Consider the following 24933-nt stretch of genomic DNA (forward strand, 5'->3'; position numbering starts at 1 on the left):
TATTCTGGTTTTATTATTTTCTGCTTTGACAATGGTTATACTGAAGGGTTACAGGATAGGCTCTGTCCTCATATAGGATATCCTTTCAGTTTTAGTCTGTCTCCACCTGCTGGAAAGGAGGCTCAACCCACAGTCTGGACTGATCCATGGTACTACAGGAACGAAAATTACCAGGTAAGAACTAATTTTCCTTTTTCAATGTCGATAACTAGTTCCATTTGGTTTAGTAGCTGTTTGATTATATCTAGGTACATGTTTGCTATGTTTAGTGTCTTTTCAATTGTGTATTCGACGGGTAGAATTAGTTGGATATCGTCGGCATATATGTAATGTATGATACCCAGGCCTGCCAGTAGGTGGCATTTAGGCAGTAGGTATATGTTAAATAGTGTTGCAGACAGGGCTGATCCTTGTGGTACTCCTGTTTGAAGTTTTATTTTTTTCTGATATTACATCTTTAATCTGTACTTTAAAGTATCTGTGATTTAGGTAGGATCTGAACCAGTTGATTATTTTGCTGTGTAATCCTATTTTATCTAGTCTTTTTAACAGAATATCATGATTTACAGTGTCAAAGGCTGAGGACAGATCTAGCAATACTAGAATGTAATGTTTTCCACTATCAAAACCTTTCATGATGTTGTCTGTTAGTGAAAGCAGCAGTGTCTCTGTGCTATAGTGTTTACGGAAGCCATGTTGTGATGGGTACAGTATAATGTTATCCAAATGTTCCGCTAGTTGTTTTTGTACAGTTTTTTTTCTATTAATTTTGCAATTAATGGAAGATTTTTTCACTGAAGAACTCTGCTATTTCATTACACCTATTTTCTGGTAGGTTTTGTGTAGATTCTGATTTGTCATTGGTGAGATTATTTACTATGGTAAAGTTCTTGGGTTATTTGCAAATTTTTCTATTTTACAGTTAAAGTATTGTTTTTTTGCATCAAGAATAACTATTTTGTAGAATGCTAGGTGCTTTCTAAATTTGGTTAGGTTTTCGGTTGTTTTGACTTTTCTCCATTCTTTTTCTTTTTTCCTGAGATTTCTTTTGACTTCCTTTATCTTTTCATTATGCCAGGGGTTTATCTGTTTTGGTTCTTTGATGCATTTAAATTTTACAGGGTTTATTTCATCTGCTAGTTTGTTGGTTGTTTGCATCCATGCTGTTGTTGCGGAACAGCAATCATTATAGTCAAATTCAGTTAGAAACACTAAAAGATAAATTAGAAGAAAAACTGTGTCGTAGGGCGGTCGATACTTAAATTCTATGGGTTCTTTTGTTTGTTTCACTTGTGGTTCTAGATGATTGATAGATAAATAAATCACCTCCATCTTCGTGATGATGGGGGTTCTCCCATATCCTCATCTGTACCTCTTGAAAGATTTCATAGTCCGGGACTACTATAATCTCCTTTGGGGGGGCTCTATAAAACTGAAGGATATCCAGCATTTTGTTTCTGGTCTCATCCTCAGTTTACAAAGTAATTGGAATGGACTCTGCCATTCTCTTAACCAAATCTGTGATGGAGAGACCCTTCTCTCTGGTGGCAGAGGAAGGGTCAGAGGGAAGAGCTATTGATTCTTCAGAGAGGTCACCATACTCATAGCCATACACCCAAAAGTATTCCAATTCCCCTGGTCTGCTGGATGCAAGGCCTCTTGAGATGCCTTATCCTCATCCAAGGTGCCTTCTGCAAGGTCTGCTGTATCTAACACCTCCTTAAAGATAGTCAATGTAAACACTGACTAGGAGGCAGGAGGAGTGGCCACATATTTCTTGGAACCTAGAGGGAATCTGTGACTGACACCAGGACTGCTGAAGGCTGTCGCGAGTTCCTGGATCTCTAGAAGGATGAGCTCTCTTTGCCATGGGACCGCTTGGGGAGGAGGTTTCTTTGCAGTTGCTGGACCGTCCCTACTCCTTGCATTGACAGAGAGATGTCAATGCTTCCTCGGCTTCCCTCAATGCAGATGTTGAAGAGGCAGAATTCTGTGCCACCTTTGAGCAGGAAGAGCCAGATGACTGCCTGTCTCCAGATTCCCTAATGGCCACCGATACTAAGGGAACCCATGGCTCCCCCAATGCTGATGATGCTACCTCCACCAATGCAGTTCCAAGGTACCTGCGATGTTGATGCCTCCGATGCCAAACATGTTTTTACATCAGTTTCAAATGTGACCGGCAAACCTTCTGTGTCATGGTCACACGTGTACCACACTCATGGACACCAAGCGATGCCCCCAGGAGGTGGAATGCCCTCCGGACACTGATGGCGCACCACTGTGGAACCAAGAGATGAACAAAAAAAACCCTTACAGAGCCCTCGAAAAACCTACCTTATGACTTAATGAGCAGACAACATTGGGACCCCGTGACAATCCTGCTACTGAAAAAAATCCTAAAGGCCCAGAAGCAGGCAGAGTGAGGCAAAAAAAAAAAAAAAAGCCATGACCTGCAGGATCTGTGGAAAAAAGCCTAAGGGGCCCCCACATGGACTCGTGGCATAATAGTATGTGTGGGCATGCTCAGCGAAGCACAGTCAAAGATCTAGAAACTTGGACATAGGTTTTCCAGGCTGGGCTCCATCGGATGATATCGCCCACATTTGAAAACTGCTTTCTTGCTTGTCCTCAGAGAATGTTTAGGTCTTTAAAAATATCAAATTTAATTTTCAGTAAATACAAAATAGTTAATTTTTTAGGCTGTTCTTCAGTTTATTAACAGATTAATTCCATAAGATTAACACATTAGCATTTAAATTTTCTTCATTTATGACATTTTAGCGATTTCTTTGATGAACATCTGAATTTTAAAATGATTACCATCAAAGCAGAAATAAAAGAAAGATGAAAGCTGATGGGGAGGAGTACCTGTTTGTATTTCTGAGGAAGACTCCAGCCAAAAGCTTGGATCCTGCCATCCTCCTTCTGTACATGCGCTTTCACTTGGCGATACTGCTCTCGCTTCTGTTCTCTGCGAGATGCCGAGCTTGTTTCAGATCTTCAGGGGAAAAAAAAAAAATAAGAGATTGTTTGTACTACAGCAAAAAAATGCAATATTATTTTGACATCCTTTCCCGAATGTTGACATCTCACATCATGACTACGAGGACAACTTACTCTTCGCTGAGGAAGTCAAAGGCTTTTGATTTGTCACTAGGGAGCTTGGCCAAGGTGCTGCTTCTCTTCTTGACCGACGGAGTAATATGTGAGGTGGGAGCATTATACTTGACATTGACCGGTGGATCAGGCTTCTTTGTGGCATTACTCGATGAACTGAATAGTCTGCTAAAACTGAAATGAAAGGAAAGATTACGTATGGAAATATACATGTGCAAGAAAAATTAAAGCTGCTCCTATAGAAGATCATCTAACCTTTTTTGCTTTCAATTTTTGAACCTTAGGGTGCCTGAAAATTAGGATTTTCTGACTTATTGGGAAAGCTCATCACTTTTATGTTCCAAAGACTTAAAGATGTTTCACACAGTACTCATGATCTTATCAGAAATGCTGAGATCAAGCGAAGGTTCAACATGTCCCAGACACTCAGCTAGAAGGCTTGCTTTATTTTTTTTATTATATAATAGTAATCTTGATTTTACTTGCTTAGGTACAAGCAAAAGAATATACAGCAATAAACATAACAAAACTTAGGGCACATTTTCAGACGACTATTATTCGGTCTGCATTGTGTGCTATAGGACAATTCTGAACATAAAACATTCTGGCTACAAATCATTCTGTGGGTTCCTTATGGAAGTGTTGGTACTTACAACTGCCAGATGCTGGATCTCTTCTTTTCTTGCATGGCTGGATTTTCCCTTGATGCTCTTAACAAAAAAAAGCAACCAAGTCATTAATCTTCTTCCTCTGTTACATGCTGTTCAAGAACACAGGGAACAGAAAACAGCACCGAGTAGCATTCATGATTTTATATTAGTAGTGCAGCATGAGTGCCACTTGGGAAGGTAGTGTTGCAAGGTAATAATTTAGTTATTCTTAACTTCAGAGAATTTTCTTTACTGCAATATCTTTCAGTGGGAGATCATTTTCCTTTTTTAACCAGCAATCTCTGTATTGAGAACCTCCATGTGTTAATATGCATACTTTATGTAAGACTACAATATGGATGATCATTACCAGATCCAATGCTAATGCTTGTCTACAAAGGACTTGGCTTATATTGTAGATATAGATAAAGGAAGTGTAAACAGAACATTTCATATGTGAATAATGCCCATATGATGTATGTAGCAGGTTATATATTTATTACACAAGAACATATTCTGACTTAGACATGATCATCTCTATAGGCCAGATTTAAGGACTGGGCACATCTGAATGGGCACTATGTTTTTCCATAGAACCAAATTTATGCATCAGCCAAAACTTATGCTACTTCTGAACGAACCTTAAATTTGGGGCAAATGTACACACAATTCATCATCTAGCTTTACATTTTTGGTACATAAATTGTGTATTGTGAAAGACTATGTCCATTGTCCTAATGGTGTGAGAATATAAAAAAATGAAAAATCAAATATACATAGCATGTTCGCGTCAAGGAAAAGGTGTGCATTGACTCATCTGGGCACACCCAGTAATCCGCTTCCATGATTTTATTTTTATATATATATATATATATATATATATATATATATATATATATATATATATATATATATATAGGAAACAGTCACTTTAAGAAGTAAAATATATGACTTCAAGAAGGAGAAAACGTAAAAGTAGCACTTCAGGCCAAGTAAGTGTCTTTTCCCTGCAATACAATGTTAAAACTAAACAGGCTAATATTAAAAAAAAAAAAAAAGATAAGTGCTTGAGCTAGGTGCTTAAATTTTAGATGGATTTTCAGTCAGAGTCAGGCAGCCTAAGTGTTAGGTCAGGAAAATTTCATTCTAAGTGCTTAAAGCTAAGGCCCCAAAGTTTAGCTTCCTATTGTTCTAACTTAGGAACCAAGCTCTGGAAATCAGTCCCCAGCACCTAACTTACTTCCTCCAACCTGATCCACCTCTAGTCCAACTCATTTTTTAGCTCCCTAAATTTAGCTGCTCAGTGGGAGTGGAAGAAATATTAATTTAGGAAGATTTAAGCGTCTTAACTTAAGTTAGGTACCTAGATCTTTTGAATATCAGTCTCTAAAGTTATAACCCAAACAGAATCATGCAGAGTTAACAACGTAACTGGGGTCATTCATCAAGCTGCAATGAGGCCTTATCGTGTGCAATAACACCCTACCGTACACGATACCGGCCGCATCGCGGTGGTACTAATAAAATTAAGGGAAGGGGAGGAGTGTGAGTGGGGTTTGGGCGGATGCATTTAGAATTATGCAATTGTATTTTGAAAGATTTACAGATACAAACCTTATCATCTCTGTCCATCTCACCGCTTCCTGCAGCTCCATCAATCTCTCTTTATACTGGTTCCTTTCCATCAATACGCGAGCCATTTCAACACGAGTAAAACGTTTTCTCTGAGCAGTGGGGACATCATTCTATTAAAAAAAAAAAAAAAAAGACAGCTTGTGTCCGAGAACTATGCAGAACACAAATAAAAATCATACCTAAAGCAGACCAAATGGCACAAGCACTAGCACAGATTTTAACGATTGGTCTCCATATTGGGGAGAATATGGGCTTCCAGTCCCTCAGAGTAAGTGAGGGTTGGAATATGAAAAACGTGATGCTCACTCATCCTAGTTTCTTTCCTACTCATGCCTCACACTAACAAAGGTTAAAACCAAAAATATTCCAGAGAAAAAGATTTTCACTCTGTCCCTTTCTTGTAAGGCAACAGTGGTCTCTCAAACATAGGTAAATCACTATGAGAAACAGAGCATTTTGGTACTGAACTAGTTTACTCTGACTGCAGTAGTTTATAGGATATAATTTAGTACCACATTTAAAAAAAAAAAAAAAAAAAAAGTAGCCAAGGATACTTTGTTCAGTGACAAAGTGCTTTAAAAACTAAGAAAATAAAGGACCCTGTGCAAGAGTTCCTTCATTTCATGATTTTCTGCTTATATGAGTAGTAAGGATGACGTGTAACAAGCACATGGTTTTAAACATTTTCAAAGTGACTATAAGAAAAAGATCCTTACATCATCCTCATCTTTTGCTTTTTGTTTAGCTTCTTCTGCTTCCGCTCGAACTCTAAGAAAAAAAGATGGGGAGAACGATTAATAAAGCATGGCAATTCACCCACACTCTCTCTACATAGTAAAAAGCCAATACAAAGCAGTTTGTAAGGCAGGAAAATATGCATTTTATGATTAATTTGAGTAGTAAAGAGTATTTTTCTTTGTGGAAAAGGTGGTGGATGTATGGAAGAGCTTCTCAGTAGAGGTGGCAAAGGCAAAAAAGGTAACAGAGGTCAAGAAAGACTGGCACAGGCACAGAGGATCCCTAGGTGCAAAGTAGTGAGGGAAAAGCCAGCGATTAATTGGGCTCTGCACCAGGAATGAAACTCAAACTAGATGGGCCTAATGGCTTTTATCGACAGTCACAGCATATGTTTCTATGGTCAGGCTAACAAACCGTGCATTGCAAACTCCAAACCTATTTTGTATAAGTGGGTATAAGATTCTTCTATTTAAAATACAGAATTCACAAGAAAAATGCATTGCACAAATCAAAAAACAAAAGCAAAATACTCAATATAATTATTTAACTTTTTAAGCACATCCAAATTAATGGTCTACTGATCATTACAATACTGAGACTCACTTTCTAAGTTCATCTTCTAATTCTTTGTTTTTCTCCTCCAGTTTCTGCTTAGCTTGCTGCACTGCCTCGAGCTCCCCCTGCAGTACATCCTTCTCACATGTCAGTTCATCCAACTTTGCTATCAAATCATTCTTGACCACATTCAAGGCATTTCTTAGCAGCAAAATAAAATAAAAATAGAAGTCATATATGCAGCTATTACCATTTAACACATGATGATTTTGAACACAAAGCTCAACTTTGAAGACAACTGCAAACTTTATACCAAGCATCACAAAATTCTCAATTGTTACCACTTTCTGTAATGACTTTGCTGTTACATTTGAGGATATCCATATGCCTCAATTTTTATTCTTTCTAAAAGGCTGCAAGGAGAGGTCACAGTAAATGCAGGGAATATTAAAATACACATTTGCCAGTCTGCACAGCTGAAGTCAGACGAGAGGCCTACAAAAGAAAACTAAATCTCTGATCTACTGCTTGGGCCAGTTTTGTTGAACTTTAAATATGCACACAGATTTTAATTGTTACATGCTGAGCCAGGTACTTGTCTGAAGGTCAGGAAGGCTTTTTTTTTTTTTTGAAACCATGATGAGAAAAATGTTCTGTTAGGCATTCTGCCACCATCTGGATTTCCAAGAACAAATTCTTAGTCATGAGCAATGGTGAATGGGGCTGGACTCCATATCCTCATGTCTTCTAACAATCAGAGCGTTAAAGCAATAAAGCTGTGTTTGAGTCACACAAAAAACTAAACTCAAATTTCTTTACAGACTGTACTTTGCAACAGATAATTGGACATGGTTATGGTGATCACACCACACAGACTGAACAAGATGAAAAACATCTAAACTGGAAATATAAAGAGCCAGAAACTATCATCCTCTACGTTTCTCTGTTTTGTTTTTTTTATATCAATAAGTGCATGATTTTAACCATGGTTTCTCTATCTGATTATCTTGGGAACATTTTCACAGCACTTACTTGGTCTCTAGCAGCTGCGTGTTCTCCAGAATAAGATTTTCAACTTCACGGCCCATGCCTTAAAGACAAAGAAGGAATTAAAAAATGTACGACGTGATTAATACACAAGGCATTTCATGTGAGTCAAACTGCTGAATGTGTTTTCACATATTGCTGCTCGAGGACATTCCATGGAGTCTTGAATTACCGGTAACTGCCATGTTAAAATAAGATGAAAAAGCAACCATGTGAACTGATATGATTCTTAATCACCACTTTTAATGATTGCACTTGATTTTTACTTTTTTTTTTTTTTTAAAGCTGAGATGTTTCAAAATGTATGTCCTCCTATTCCTCTATACAACTTTGTTTAACAAAATATACTGGTTATTAATGCAGGATGCAAATTAAGCTGCCCAGTGGCAGCTCTACATACATTTCAAAAAGCTGCAGGACTCTAAAGCTCTTAATCACTGGCTACCTCTCTCCCTAGGGTAATACTTATATCCTAGCAAGCAGGAAGGTCTAATACATGAAAATCTCAATGAATCTTGGAAGTAGCAGTATTTACAAAAGGATAAAAACAAATAAATATGTAATTCAGAAAAAATTCAAGAAAAATCTTTAACTCTCCTCTTATTTTGACTGTAGGTTTGATGAGTAGAATTTGGAGTGGATTTAGAAACACTTGCCTTTCCAAATCTGAATTCAATACCAATTAAAAATTCAGGTACAGCTGGGTAGAGGGGGCTTCCAATCTAATTACTAAACTGCAGTATATTTTTCCTTGATGTAAAAATACCATGGGAGTCATAGAGCTATAGGAATTGGCTCTATGGCTTTGCAATTCCCATGGTATTTTTCCTCGCGATTAAATACTGAGGGGAATATACCGTGGCAGTAAATGCCCCCCCCCAAATATACAATGGTGGCCCCAGAAATGTAGAGTAAGACAACCCCCCCCCCCCCCCCCCGGAAAGCAGTTAAAAAAAAAAACAAAAAAACAAAACAAAACATAGGGTTCTCTACAGACCCTCTGTCCTATCCATCCACACCCCTAGAGGTGGCCCCTGGTAAAAATTAAAAAAAAAAAAATTTGTATCAGCAACCCCCATCCTAGTCCCTCCCCGAGCCTCCCCTTACTTTCAAAAGTTAGCCCTGTTGGTGCAGTGGGGGCCTGCAGTGCCCCCTGGGCTCCGGGCCTCGTGGCCGTTTTTCAAAACAGGGTAAATGGCTTAACACTGCTTAGTGAATGAGCCCCTAAATTTGTAGCTGAGGCAATGGAGGTTGATGTAACTTGCCCAAGGTCACAAAGAGTGTTGGGAGAGAAGCAGGATTTCCTTTCCCTGGTTCTCAGCCTGCTGCTCTAACCACTAGGCTACTCCTCCTTTGAAAAAACATTTCCTACATGGTCACTCCTACTAAAACTAAGAATCACTAGAGCGGCACCCTGATTCTCAGAACCTCAGTCAGATGTCACAATGATTCATGCAAAGCCTGAGTAGATAATAAGCCTCTGAAGAATGATATTGGGGGAAGAGTTTTCTTGGTTTAAGTTGTTATATAATGCTTAACAATAATAAAAAAAAAAATTGACTTGGGGGAAGGGATTTTTTGATTGATACGACCAATATAAAAAGGTGCCACCCTTGTATTCCAAAACCACTGCAAAAATATAATCGAATAAATAAAAAGGGAGACCTAGGGCTGTGATCAAAATGGGACATAAAGTTAAGACCCAGGTACATTTATAATTGAAGAATATTGCTATTGCTGCTGCTTTAAAAGCATTAATTCCACACTATTTAATAAAATGGAGGTTATACTTTACTACTGTATTTAAAATAGTGCAGGGCAGGAAATACATGAAGGTATAGTTGAATGACAAAGTTATAGCATCATACACCCAGTACAGAATATAAGCCCTAAGGTCCCCAAAGTAGGTGCAACCTTACCAAGGAAACTTTGTTCTGAAAGCCCATGCATTCCATGTACAGCAAAAGGAAAAGAAAGATTAATGAAGAAGCAGCGTGAGTGCAGATCAATGCTAAATCCAAGAAATCTTAGGGACAGGAACAATGGACATGCAGCAACGAAAGGTGAACATAAGATCCGCAATGGAGCAATGCTTCAAAAAGAAGGCTGCCAACTACAGCTGCAGCATCCGCAAGCTCCACCTTCAGTGATGCTGCTAAGACCAACTCTGTCATCCATGGTGGTTATAGGTCATTCGTATGCAAACCCTTCAATCTCAAACATTTACGTATGTGGGTTTATGTAACTAAACCATCATTTCAACCCACCTTCTCCAAATCTTGGAAATTAGGTGCAAAGAATTTCCACCCACAAAATTAAACACTGAAAAAAATGTAGGGATCACTTTGGACAAAAAATAATCATCCCACCATTAGCATGCCATCAGTTAAAATAAAGGAAGAGAAGGCTATCAATCCTACAGTATATCTGCATCAGTGATTCTCATTTCAGGTTTACTTCAACAACCTGAAGGGATCTTCCATGGTAATGACATGGCTGAGAAATCTAAGCTGATAAAATAGTAAAGGTGTCCCGCTGTACAAAAGCTGCCATAGCTGCAACAAAGAATTACTATTTTGGCTTTTGTTGCCTGGGGTGATGGTATATACCATGGCTTTGGAGTCTATGTTGGCTGGCCACTTCGAGGTTGGTGCATTTTTCCCTATATTTTTCTTGCAATTACATAGTCTCCCCTTGGCACTACGACACTATGTACAGATGAGAAAGTTAAAAAAAAAAAAAAATAAAATAAATAACCCAATCCATATAGCAAGTAACTTCTGGTTTAAGCACTTCTTTGCAGGAAACACCAGCAAGACATGAGACTTGAAAACAGAGGGTGAGAATTTGTTCCCCCTTTCAAAACTCTCCAACCCTTTGCCAAGGATTATCAGAGCACCCCAGTCCCTGAAGAGCTCCCAAATAGGAAAAATTTGAGTGCCACTAAACTGGACATCAAAAACATTTCTGGAGAGCTAAGAGCACGGCTCTCCAGACACTTTAAAAAAAAAGTTCTTTATAGTTAAAAGATGTGGGGCACTGACTGACAATTTGCTGTGTTCACTGATAATATAAATGATCACAGGTGTTAAAGTTATTGTCAAAAGTGATATAGGCTGTAGTCTGGGCTCCTGTCAGATGTTACTTGTTAACCCAAAGCAAACACCACCACCCCCACCCACCTTCACAAGCAAAAGTGTTGATATGCAGGAAAAACCAGAACAAAGCATGCTGCTAATGCAACAGCCAACTTTTGTTTAACTGCATAAATAGGATTATGAATGATTTTAAAGAATACACACCAGAATATTCCCCTGGGTTAGCAGCCCAAGAGAAAGCAGAGATTGGAAAGTTTTAATTAGCTTATGTTTGAAGACTGGAACCCAAGTTCTAACTCTTCCTTAGGATGAATGCAATCAAGTTATGAATACATACAAATTGTCTTTGTAAAAACAAATTGAGTAAAAATCATTGTGTGTTTCTTGAAGACAAAAATTTGACCTTGAATGACTCTACAGCCTTGAGTTTACCAATTGACTTGGAATTCTCAGAGTTGCAAATGTGATTAAAGATTCTGCTTAGATATATTCACTAGCAGGCCGATACAGTAAAGTGCGGCCGCGGTTACCCTGCTTCTAACCCGCTTTCTACTCACAATTTGGCCACGTAAGTCCAACCCGCGATTCATTATCCCTTTTAACCCATCCTTACCGCTTCTTTAAATCAACGGGAAACCCTTTCCGCCCGCGGCATGTATATGATATGTAAACGATCGGATTAGCTATTCCCTCCCATACAGTAACGTGCGCCCTGATTATCGCCTTTTTAACCTGCAGTTAACCTGCTAATTTACCGCCTGCCCTTACTCCTGCGTTAGTGTGGAGCGTCAGGCAAGCCCCGGCAGAGAGAGACAGCAATAGGCAGGCTCCGGTCAAAATCAACTCGACATGTTAAAGAAAATGTGAATAAAGTGCAACAAAAGTAAAATTACTGCATGTGAATGACAAACAGTCCTCTCTCCCCCCCCTCCTGAGACGCGCACCGCGGCTCCCCTGCCTCCCGGGGGCAGCCGGCGGCGAAAGCAGCTTCCAGCAGCCCCCGCCGGCGAAGGTGGATGAACGCACACCTGTACATGCAATCTGGGTGCTCAAGCCAGCGAAAGTGCATGACCGAACGCCGTGACGTCACACACGGCGTGCGCTCATGCGCCTTCACTGCCTTGAGCGGGTGGGGGCTGCTGGAAGCCGCTTTCGCCACCGGCTGCCCCCGGGAGGCGGGAAGAGAGGACTGTTTGTCATTCATATGCAGTAAGTTTACTTTTGTTGCACTTTATTCACATTTGCTTAAATAACCTGTCGAGTCGATTTTCGCCATGCGCCTTGCTTCGGGGGGGGGGGGGGGGGGGGGTGGTGGGAGAGAGAGAGAACTGGCAATCCCCGATGCCCGAGCGTAGGAGAACCATCCACTTCCTGGTACCTGTCATTTCAAATGACATTTGAAATGACAGGTACCAGCGAACCCAGGATACTGTATAGGTGCTGTATAGCACTCTCCACAGTAAAATGGATTGCTCAGGCCTACCGCTTCATGGACGCGCTTTGGACGCGGCTTGCATTTGCGTCTAATTTAAATACTGTATCGAGCGATATGTGATCTGAACTGTGCGTGCGGCAAACAAGGGTGCGCCGGCACTGCCGCACTCTAATGCATCCTTACTGTATCGGCCTGTAGGTAAGGAAAATGTTAATGAACCTGAACACTGAAAACAGTTTGGCATATTCAATAACACATGGCATTTGGTGACACATGCAACAATATTTGTTTGTTTTTTAGATATACTGACATTCAACGAAAGTCATCACATCGGTTTACATATAACAAAATTAGAAAGGTTACATTGTAGTAGAAAGTAGAAGAGGACATAAAAAATTACAATGAAGTAGTAATACATTTAAAAAAGACAGAGGAGATATCAAAGTAATGCAACTAAGACTCCCATTTAAAATTATGATTGTCTTTTTTTTTTTAATAAATAAAAAGCCCCAAATCCATTTCCTCCCCTTCAGAAAAAAAAAAAAAAGCAAGCATTCATTCTAAGCACAGTCCTGCTGTGTTGGGCCTACAATTTAAACTAACTTGTGAAAGATATCACATTGAAACCTGTCTTATGAAAGCTGAAGAAAATCAAATCTAGTATGTCCATTTCAAGTATGATCCCAGACACACTGTAAAGTGATTGGTGAGAAATGAAAGCTTAAGTAAAAAATACATAACTTGGCCAAGACAGCCATAGTAAAACTTTTTCAGGCTGGAATTTTCATAGGAGTAGGATTCACAATATAAAGCAGAGTTGCTTACCTATAACTGGTATTCTCAGAGGAGAGCAGGATGTTAGTCCTCACACATGCGTGACATCAAATGGAACCCCGACATGAAAAACTTATGTCAAGTTTTCTAGAACTTTGACTTAGCACACTGAGCATACCCAGCATGTCCTATACCATGTGCCCAGTCTTACATTGATTATATTTATATAATATATATATATATAAATATAATTCTAAATGAAAAATTGGGAGAAACCCAACCCCGCAGGGTGGCGGGCAGGTTTCGCGAGGATTAACATCCTGCTGTCCATTGAGAACACGCATTATAGGTAAGCAACTCTGCTTTCTCCGAGGACAAGTTGAGAGTCCTCACACAAGGGTGAATCCCTAGCTACATAGCTGCTCCCCAACACAAGAGGGGACCAACAGACACCCAACCAGGTGCCAACAGGCAAAAAAACAACAATGCTATTGGTAACAGAGGAGAGAGACAGCTTGAACCCAAACAACGGGCCCTAAGCGGGGAGTTTGTTTCTACACCTTAAACAGATTCCAAAGGACAGACTGGCCAAACCTACTGTTATGTCAGCCATCCCTGTCGAGATAACAGTGAGATGTGAGTGTGTGGAGAGAACTCCATGTCTCAGTTTTACAGATCTACTCCATGGGAGCTGCTCACAAGTGGGCCACAGACGCTGCCATGGCTCTGACAGAATGCAGTCCCACTTGGGCATAACAGAAGGAGATGCAATCTGCTAGCCAACTGGATAGTGTCTGTTTAACAATGGCAACGCCCAACCTATTCCTCTCAAAAGAAATAAGAAGTTGGGTGGATGTCTATGGACTTCTTTCCGCTCCAGATAGAAGGCCGAGGCTCACTTGCAGTCCAAACTGTGCAGTGCTCATTTGCCTTGGTGCGAATGGGGTCTGGGAAAGAATGATGGCAGGATGGTGGACTGGCAGGAACACAGTGTGTACACGCAAGACCACCCAATCATGATAAAACTCAGTGTAAGGAGGCTAAGTCACTAAGGCCTGGAGCTCGCTGACCCTGCACGCTGAGATGACCACCACCAAAAATATGACTTTCCAGGTAAGGCCACAGATGTGCAGCAGCTCAAAAGGAGCTTTCATCAGCTGATGTAACATCACATTGAGGTCCCAAGACACAGCGAGAGGCTTCAATTGAAGCAGGCCCCGCATGAAGAGTACGACTTTAGGCTGTACAGAGATGGGCTTACCATCTACACCATGATGGTATGTGCCAATTGCACTGAGATAAACTCCAACAAAGTTGGTTTTTAAGCTAGCTTCCGATAGGTGTAGAAATTACTCAAGCAGTTTTTGTGTGGGATAGGAAAACAGATCTAGGGCCTTCTGCTTACGCCATATAGAAAACTTCCTCCACTTCAGTCCATAGGTCTTTCTAGTAGAAGACTTTCTAGAAGTCACCAGGACCCAAGAGACAGCCTCAGAGATCGAGTGGTTGCAAAATTAACCTCTCAACATCCAGGCTGTGAGCGACAGTGCCTAGAGGTTGGGATGTCACAAACTGCCTTGATCCTGAATGAGATCTAGGGAAGTCACCAGACTGATCGGTCTCTGGATGGACAATTCCCACAGGAGTGGAAACCAGACCTGTCTTCGCCAATAAGGGGCTATGAGGATCATAGTCTCCTTGCCCTCATGAAGCTTCAACAGAATCTTCGCCAAGGGATTCGGAGGATGCGCATATGGAAGACCCTTGCCCCAATGACGGGCAAGGGCATCCAAGACTGGTTTGCCATCTGACCTGTATAGGGAGCAGAACTGAGGCACCTTCTTGTTGCAAGGGGACATGAATAGATCTACGTCTGAGATCCCACAGAGGCAGACTATCCAATTTGCTACCCCCTGGGTCTAGGGACCACTCATGGGGTTTGAAGGCATGACTCAGTCTGTCCGCTATCACATTCTCCATCCCGGCCAGGTTCACGGCCCTGAGCACCATCCCATGGGACAGGGCCCATGACCAGATCTGGACTGCTTCCTGACACAGGTGGTATGATCCTGTACTACCCTGCTAACTGACATACCACATAGCTAGCTGGTTGTCTATTTGGATCAGGGGAACGTTGTTGGATAGCCGATCTCTGAAAGTCCACAGCACTTACCGGATCGCCTGAAGCTCCAGGAAGTGGATTTGACAACAGCTTTCCTGAACAGACCAGAGACCCTGGGTACTGAGCCCATCTGTATGAACTCCCCAGCCCAGGGTGGACTAATCTGTGGTTAAGACAATTTTGGTAGGAGGACTCCAAAAAGAGATTCCCCATTCCAGATTTGAAAGTACCCACCACCAGGACTCGTCCAGAGAGACGGGGTGACTTAGATGCAGTCTTGAGGTTCTGCATGGCCTGGCACCACTGCAACCTCAGGGTACACTGGACTCTGCGCATGTGTAATCATGCCAAAGGAGTGACATGGACTATTGCAGCCATGTGGCCCAACAGCCTCAACATGTGCCAAGCTGACACCTGCTGGCTCTGCTGAATCTCCGCTCTAATGGTCTTCAAAGTGATGGCCCTTTGACTAGGTAGGAAGGTCTTGGCCTGAGCCATGACTAGCAGGGTTCCTATGAAGTCCAATTGAGGTGACGGGCCAAGATGGGACTTTGGGTAGTTGATGAAGAACCCTAGTGACTAACACCCTGCCCAAGATGTGCTCTGGACCAGCCAATTGTCTAGATAGGTGAAAACATGCACACCAGTCTGTGGTGGTGTGCCACTACCACGGCCAGGTATATTGTGAAGGGGCTGCCTGCTACTGGAAGTGTTTTCCCCCTCACAAATCAAGGATACCTCCTGTGATTGGGGAAGATCTCGATGTGAATGTATGTGTCTTTTAGATCAAGGGAGCATAGCCAGTCCCCTCTTTGTAAAAGGGGGAATCAAGGTACCCAAGGAAACCATCTTGAATTTTTCTTCAAGGCCCTTAAGTCTAGGATGGAACAGAATCCTCCTGTTTTCTTTGAAATCAAGAAGTACCTGGAGCAGAATCCCTGCCCACTTTGCCCTGGTGGGATAGGCTCGACTGCTCTGGCCGTTGAGAGGGAGGAGAGCTCTGCTAGCAGAACCTCCTGATGCGCTACCAGTCCTCAAAATTTGCTTGGAGGGCAATTTGGCGGTACACCCAATAGATTCAATTCATACCTTTGATGGATGAGAATCCACTGGTCTGATATTATATTGGGCCACTGGTTTGCAAAGAACCACAGCCTGCCCCCAACCAGAGGGTCCAATGTCCCAGGTACAGGGCACTGGCCTACGCTCCCTATGACCCATTTAAAACCCCTTCCCTGGAGTGGACCGAGGCTCCGGCTGGTGCTTGTGGGCTCTCTGCTGCCTGGGACAGCTGCGGGAGCACGGGGGCGGAGAACAGTACTTCCACTGGTGAAAGAGGATTCCCTCTGTACTGTTCTTGCCGGCCTCTTAGAAGAGGAGGGTGTGTCCAGAGTGCTGGCAAAGAGTATTTGAAGGGTTTCATGGTGGTCCCTGAGCTGGACCACCGCATCCCTCACCCTATCTCCAAAGAGATTCTCCCCAGTACACAGCATGTCGGCGAGCCGTTCCTGTAGCTCCAGTCGGAGATCAGAGGCCCACAGCCATGCCATTCTGCAGGCACTAATTCCCACTGCAGAGACCCACTATGTCATGTTGAAAACATTGTAGGTCACTCGTCCTCATGTTTCCCACACTCCAGGCCCTTATACACCAGTGACATGAGGGTGTCCTGCTGCTGTTGAGGCAGCTGCTCGGTCACCTCCTGCATCTGCTTCCAGTTGTCCCGCAAGTACTGGCTCATGTAGACCTGATAGGAAGCAATGCAGGTAATGAGCATGGCCCCCTGAAACACTTTCCTCCGAAGAGCATCCATTGCTCTGTGGTCCTTCCCCAGGGGTGCTGAGGAATTGGTCAGAGAACGCTTGGCTCTTGAAAGCGGATTTGACCACCACCGACTGGTGAGGAATCTGATGCTTATTGAATCCGGCAGTCTTCTGGACGAGGTAAACCCAGTTAGCCTTCTCATTAATGGGAGGCACTGTGAGGGGGTACTTCTATACCTTCAGCAACAGTTTAAGTTTCTTGTGCACCGGGACCACCACAATCTCCATAGGAGGCTCCACGAACTGGACGATTTTAAGCATTTTGTGCCTGGCATCCTCCTCCATCAGTAACTGAAATGGGATGGCTTCCACCATACCCTTACAAACTCTATGAAGGTTAAGTCCTCAGGTGGAGACTTCCTTCACTCGTCCTTCGGAGAAGAGTTTGAGGGGAGACACTTAGAGCCATCTGAGTACTCCGAGGTATCATCCCCCCAGGGGTCATCTTCACTGTAAGCCTCAGGGGATGGGGTCCCAGGCATTTGACCTTCATCCAGAGGTGCAGGTACCTTCAAAGCTGGACAGGGGGCTACAGCCTAGGTGGAGCTTTCTCCTCAGTGACCTGCCAGGCATGATACTGTTCCGGGAACTGACAACAGCGTGGTTGGTAATGCACCGATGAGCACACTGAGCTTCTCCACTAGTGGTTCTGGGACGGACGGTATAAGCTCCAGTGCCATTGGTGCCCTGCAGTGCCCATTCCACCACCAGCTGGACTTGCTGCTTCAGCTCCTCCTGAAACGTACTTGATACCAACACCGACTGGAAGGAAGGGTGGCCAGATCCTCTTCAGACCCCTGAGGCGGATCGGTGACTGGCATCAGGACCAGTGGAGACTATCACAGACCCCCGGCACCAATGGAGGTTTGGTGCTCCTCACCGTGGGGTCACTTTGGAGGCATTGAGGCATGAGCTGGTGCATCCCCATGCCGGGCACCGTGCATAGACAGAGACCAGTGCTGATGCTTCTTTGGTTTCCCTCGATGCTTAGCCCAGTCCTTCCCTGGTGCCGAGGCTGACATGAAACCCAACGTCCTCTGCCTAGAAGAGATTGATGGTGGTCTGTCTCCTGCGTCCCTACCCACCGCTAGCACTGATGGTCCCACCGATGTCGATGTCACAGTGTCCATTGGTGTGGCTCAGAGGTCCATCAATGCCAATGCCACTGATGCCAATGGCTCAGTCTTCTTCAGCCCAAAGAGCTGCTCCATCTTATCAAACCGAAGATTACGTCCCTTTGGGGTCATCTGTCCACATAAACAGCAACCTCAGATGTTATGTGATGCCCCCAGGCAGAAGACATCTCATAGTGGTCCATAATATACATGGTCCTCGGGGTCATTGCCGAAAACCAAATGTGGCCACGATGGGACGAAATAAAAGGGCTGCAAAATCAAAATCGATGGTGACGGGCATTGATGGCTGGAGGGCACCGAAGCACCACAGACGCGGGGGAATCAACCGTGACAGGAAACTTACCAGAAGCATTGAAAGCCCTGACAAGGAACACTATGGGGAGGCACTGAGAATGACCTGGTGTCGAACATCATGAAGAAAAACCCCGCAGAAAGTGAGAAATACGAGAAAAAAAAAAGTTTTCCAAAAGGTCAAAAAAACCAAAGTGAGCTTACTTACACCACAAAGCTTACAGCTCCACAGAAAGAGAGACTAGAGAGGGACCCCACGTGAACGCGTGGTATAGGGCATGCTGGGCATGCTCAGTGTGCCAAGTCAAAGTTCTAGAAACTTTGACATAAGTATTTGTATCGGGGATCCATCTGATGATGTCACCAATGTGTGAGGACTATCCTGCTTGTCCTCGGAGAAAGTATATTGCTTTTAAACGTGATCTGCCAAGATATATAAATGATCAACAGGTAATTTTGCTTTGATTATTGCCCCAGGAAAAAAAAAAGTACCCATAGAGATTTGTGCCCATTTTTTCTGCTGCACTTTTTCCCTAGGAAGTGATGCATGTAGGTTTGAAAATGTCATCTATTTGCATTATTTCCCTCCTTCGACCTGAACCCGCCCCTAGGGAACACCTCTGGACAATGCGGGTAAAATTCCATGCATTACAGAATGCTGTGGGCACTTTTATCCACACTGAAGAGGGCAATTTTCAAACAGCCAGTTTGTAGGTATAACACTATTTACCTGCAGAAATGGGTTTGAAAATTGCCTTCTGTATAAATAAACTGAAAAAATATTTTTGTACAATTGTCTCAATTTCTAAAATATGTTTTGCCTCTAGTGCACTAGAGGCAAGAATATTAGAAAGACAAAATCATTTTAACTTTTGGCACTTCCTGTAGTTTTCACCAGCTGCCATGTTTATTTTTGCCAGCAGGTCCTGCAACATCATGAGGTGATCATCTTTAGGAGGCCCAACTTGGTCGTATTAAGACAGGGATTATAACACTGCCTCATACGTAGCCCTGAAAACACACTTGTGTACTTAAAAGGACTTAAGTACTTTTTAAAACAGTCTCCTTCCTTGAGCGGTGCATCATATTTAGCTTCTATACCCAGATCTGACATTTGGGTCAACTATATTAATCAATCAAGATTAAATAGCCATTAAAACCAATTAAAAGTTCTGTACAATAGTCAGGCCAGTTTGTCTTATTGCTGGCATGAATCTGTTACACATTTAACAGCTGAAGTGGTATTTATCCTGTTCTAGACATAATTCAAAAGAATGCATTGAGCATTTCTATTACTAATCCACAAAAGAGTAAATTGTAAATCAAGACATAAGGCATACTTTAGGCATGCTGACACACTTTACACGACAGAATTGTGAATACGTAGTTCTTCATCATCCATAACATGCAAACAGACTACTAAAAAGGATAATTATTCAGCAGTAAAGGCAGAGGTAGTTATACCAATGAAATGAAGTGAATCAATAATCCCACCCCTGAAGACGAAAGATAACTGGAGATAACTAATCCTTCCCTGTCCCTCAATCCAAAATGTATTATATGAAAAATGTGGCTGTTTTCACCAACATACTCGTTTAAAAATACTAAAATCCTTTGGGATGACTTTTTAACTTTGACAAACTGCATACTGTCACACAAATATTGAGCTTAAGTCGCCTAGTCAGTGGAGACCAGGAAGATAGTTTTCAAAAGGATTTACGCACTTAAAATTGGATTTTACATAAACGCACTTTACATGTGCAAATGGGCTTTAGAAAGATGCTATGATACAAGCTGTGGAACTGTCAGATTTTGGTACGTAAGCACACTTTAAGCAAAGTGTGGGCTTTTGAAAATTGCTGCAATAGCATATTACATTTAGTCATGTAAATTACTTCCTTAGAGTTTAGGGATGTCAGAAGATTCTCAGATCATGGGGAGGAGGGGGTTCATGGCCATCTACAAAAGGAGTGACATTCTGCTATGAAAAGAGGGTGCTGTAAATTCCACCCAATTGGATGTTATTTCAGTTTTCCCAGGGCAACAGTCAGGAGACAGAGAAGGAAGCCACCAAGTGCCTGCCCTCCCCTCACTTCCCAAAGAAAAGGCATGGTGGGAATGTTAAGTGAACTTTTAATTATGAGTGTCAAAGCAGAGTGGAAAATCATGAGGAATCGGACAACTCTTTATTTAATCCATTTTTAGCAGGGGTTTAGTTACTCGGGAACAAATATTTATAAAGTACATTAAATTCTAAAAAAGCCACAAGAAATCCCCAAAGATAGATTCATATCACTAAATGCAACCCAATTGGAGATTCACTTCCTTACTGGATAGTCTACCAATCAATAAGACTATTTTGGCAATACTTATTACATTCAAACTGTAGTTAATACAGTGAAGCATGGGTTATGCCTTTGGTATTTATGCTTTCAGAATAGGTCAAAACAATCAGTTTCTGCATTGTGCTCTCATCTGTTTTCTTTTTTTTTTTTTTCAGTGGCTGAAGGGGCTTGGGCTATGGTTTCTACCACAATATACCAACACCACACTACAGGCATGTTGTCACATCCTGCTGTGGCTTATTCTTTATTGAACGTATGACATGAATATGGACACAAAGCCTCAAACCTTCAAGACAAGTTGCCTTACCCAGTAAGTCCGCACCTTCATCGACATCTCCTATTAAATCCGTTCCAGCAGAAGACAGCTCTTCAAATAGTGACTCGGTGTTACGGTCAAATGCTTTGTTCTCTATGCCTTTGGTTGGAGTACTGTACAATGCAAGCAATAAAAGTGATGCATGAAATAAGGTCAGACATTAAAATAATGGATTTCAAGTTTTACAAGACAGAGGTATGACTGCTTGTGCATTATTCTGCAAGCCCAAAATGGAAAACCCTTGCTTATGTTCACCTAGGGGATTATCACACCTGTCTAACAAAGGTAAGAAGTCTGAAGGAGCTGATACTGACAGATTCCATCAATTTCCAGCTCTTATTTGCTCAAGGAGGAATATATATGGCCTGGAAAAAATGTTGGGATCTCAATGTTATAACTAATATAGTTGCTACAGTAGACTGGTGAACAGAAGATGGGAAGAGTTAACCCAGTATCAATATGGACTCCTTAGCACTAGCTGCTCTCTCTTTAGACCATTAATGTATCTAAAATCTGACAAAAATTGGTTTGCAGTCTTAGAATGTTTAAATGTTACAAGAGAGCTTAAGGGAGGATCTTTTGCAAGAGTAGGCTTTTGCACTTGGTGGCACATAAGAGACAGCACGTTTAGCCACTGCTTTTCTACCTTGTAGATATGTATCCACTGAGGTCTCTGTCCATATCCAGCTCTGGCGTCGATTCAATAATGGCTTGAACTTCTGATTTCTTACCATTCTCATTTGGGCCTTTGGGGGAAAAATGTAATATGATAAATGAAGGCTATGACACACAAGACACAGTACACTCATTTCATGTCTTTTTTGGCATTTATTTATTTATTTGAAAACTTTTATATACCGGTATTAGTATGCAAACATCATACCGATTCACATTGTAACTAAAGGCAGAAATTACAATCAACCGGGAGGGGAAAACAAGGAGGATTTGCTTTTTCAGTGTATTTTGCTTTTTCAGTGTGTTTCTCTTAGCCTCACTACCACCCAATCACATTCTTCTGCAAATCTTGGATTCAGTCATGAAGCGAGTGAAAACAAATTTACTTTTGATACCACTTTTTCGGCTGTTTAAAGTGATTGAATTATGAATGCTTATGAGATGCACAAATGAACAGTAGATAGGGTTGAAGTCACAACCATTGGCACTACTGCTCGCAAGTTTCATACTTATATTAATTCACTTCACGACCACTGTGGAAATTTATAAACCAGAAATAATCAGGATGCCTCTTTTCAGCACAGCAACTGTGCTCATTACCCAGCAGTACATTTCATATTACCTCCACCACTCGTCAAATACCTACAAGTAATACAATTTGAAGTATCTGCGACTAGTCACAAAAAGTGCAACTTAAGTAAAAAAAAAAAATTAAATCTGCAACATTCTGGAAAGCCTGAATATCATGCAATTTACAACCCCAAAATTAAAGCAGCCCCTCCTCCATCTATCTACATAAAGAAGAGGGGCATTAAGACAGAGAGAACAAACCTAAAGTTATTGCTCACAGAAATCTTTCAAGGTAACACAGAATTATGTGGTCTATCATCTGTGGATTTAATTGTTCTGCTGAAAAGGAACATCCTGGTTATTTACCAGTGGACACATTTCTCATTTCCTGTCCCACTTGTACTTCAGTGGGTTTGCTTATATCAGTTTTTTTTGTTCAGCAAGTTTATACTTCTCATCGAGCCTTCAGCATCCTCCTTTAGGGAAGTATTAGCAGGGCCTGCAGCGATATCTGAAACACCGGTTGATGCTGGTGTGGTAGACTTGGATCCTGTTTGACTAATGTCAGAGAGTTCATCCTGTAAAGGCATTTAAAATTATAAACACAAATAAAGAGGTGTACAGAATTATTCATAGAAAGATCTGCTTTAGCAAGTTATTTACAGACACACATCCTTCCCCAGTACACATAACCAGGCATCATTCATTCTTCAGGGGCAGTTTCTCCAGTGCCTCAACTCAGGTATGCTTGCCATCAACTTTCATTATTAATACATTATTTATCTATTTTATAATGCCGTTTCTTATTAAAAATAAAGGAAGAATTTTTTTCTTTGATGTATTAATATCATTGTAGTTAGCAGGGAATACATACTTTACAGATCAGTGAGTGGGCTGAAAAAATTCCTTGTATGTGACTATGGCACAGATGTGCCCTAGCACACCATAGCTCAAGACATGGGCAACCCTCCAAATTGCACGCCAGACAAATGACGAAAGATTTACAAAATCACGCATTCTGAAAGAGGGCTATGTTAGTTAGCTTCAGCTTACAGAATTTCTGATTTTAACCAGACTGCGCTTTTATTTGTTAGACACTCCACAAAAAGATAGAACATATACAAGTCAACTACTCACCCACAATCTGTTTTTAAAAACTGAATTCCATCTTACCCCCACCATATAAAAAAAAAACCAACTTGAAAACAAATAGCAACTCTGTTCACATCACAAAGTCTCTGTATTCCTAATCCACCCTCTCATGAATGCTGCCTTCAACATGATCACCCAGAAAACTAATTAGAAGGATAAAAAAAATCATATTCCTAACATAAGCATCATAAAAGAAACAAACCATAAATGAGATTTGCCTAGATCTTTAAGTGGGTTAAACAAGGAAACAAAGTATGGGTGTTCTACACTTCTGCAGGATGGTAGAAATGCAGTGGCTATGCAAAAAAAAATATTGGCAAGAGAGCATGCATTTGAGAAAGCAAGCAAATGGTTTTTTTTTAGGGAGAACAGAAGAAGGAGGTGAGCTGGGCATGAAGGGCATATATGGAATTCCTTCAAGAAAGGATTTCCAGAAGGGGCCCAATCGAGGGAAAAACATGCCTGCTGAAGAACAAAGATAAATCTTTAACCTGACCCATCATATGACAGAACTAAAGTCACCTAAATGAATATTCGAGGTCAGAATGTATAATACTATTATAGCACCATCCATTGAAAAAGAGAGGCTGAGAGAATGCCTGGGGCCAGTTACAGCCAGACTGTGGATTTCTTGTAGCTATGCACTGTAAATATCAATCTACAAACTCTCAAGCCACTGCAAATAGGTGTGTTTGGCGTAATGCACAGTTCTACCCTCAGGTGTGCACTCGTTTTCTGTGGGCAAACCTTACCACCCATGCAGTAAGGAGTTTTACCCACACTGCACCGTCAGCTGGGAAAGTGATAGCGGCCTCCCTCGCTTACCTGGATACGTTTAGCCTTATCCGGGTAACCGGTGGAGGTGGCTAACGGCACTGATTGGCCTGTCAGGGACGGACGCAGTGTCCCTCCTCCCCCAAGTTAAAATGTGTGTTTGGCTCATGCCAAACGTACATTTTATACTCAATGAGCCTTTCTTTTTAAGCTCTTGTGCATATTTGCATAGCATCAGCTTACTGCATTGGGAGTTTTTTTAAAATTTAATCTGGGCATTAAAAGTGTGCACTGAAATCCAGTGCACAGTTTATGTCCAGATTACTGCATTGGCCTGTCTGAAAGTAAACTAGAAACACAACTCAAGTGGCTAGGAAGAGACAATATAGTTGAGCCATCGCCAAGTACCCGTCTGTGAAAACAGCTGATTTTGTGATTTCAATCACATCTTTTCTGCCAGAGGCAGTCTGCATCACTGCATTCAAACTTCACAACAGTGCTTAAAGTATGAACAATAAATCTAGACATGGACAATGTTTCCTGCAAATTTATTTTATTCTTCATTTGTTACTCAAACATGTTTAAATGATACACTGAGCCCACATGTGTGATCTAAACAAATATATCTGACTACTTCCGAAAATGTTTTTTGTAGGCTGCAGAATGAATTGTAAGAT

General features: G+C 41.6%; 1 protein-coding gene across 5 annotated transcripts in view; it reads right to left on the minus strand.

Annotated features, from left to right (window-relative positions):
- The window catches only part of SPAG9 (sperm associated antigen 9), a 279218-nt gene that overhangs the window by 117379 nt on the left and 136906 nt on the right, over positions 1 to 24933 (minus strand). For all 5 annotated transcript variants that reach the window (XM_029600655.1, XM_029600656.1, XM_029600654.1 and 2 more), the window contains 10 exons: positions 22782 to 22908; positions 21732 to 21831; positions 21077 to 21198; positions 7731 to 7788; positions 6747 to 6899; positions 6122 to 6173; positions 5385 to 5515; positions 3774 to 3830; positions 3121 to 3294; positions 2872 to 3001 (listed from right to left, as the gene is read on the minus strand). In XM_029600655.1, coding sequence (XP_029456515.1) covers positions 2872 to 3001; positions 3121 to 3294; positions 3774 to 3830; positions 5385 to 5515; positions 6122 to 6173; positions 6747 to 6899; positions 7731 to 7788; positions 21077 to 21198; positions 21732 to 21831; positions 22782 to 22908 — 1104 coding nt within the window. The remainder of the gene's footprint in view (positions 1 to 2871; positions 3002 to 3120; positions 3295 to 3773; positions 3831 to 5384; positions 5516 to 6121; positions 6174 to 6746; positions 6900 to 7730; positions 7789 to 21076; positions 21199 to 21731; positions 21832 to 22781; positions 22909 to 24933) is intronic.

The sequence above is a fragment of the Rhinatrema bivittatum genome, chromosome 4, assembly GCF_901001135.1.
Source record: "Rhinatrema bivittatum chromosome 4, aRhiBiv1.1, whole genome shotgun sequence".
Lineage (NCBI taxonomy): Eukaryota > Metazoa > Chordata > Amphibia > Gymnophiona > Rhinatrematidae > Rhinatrema > Rhinatrema bivittatum.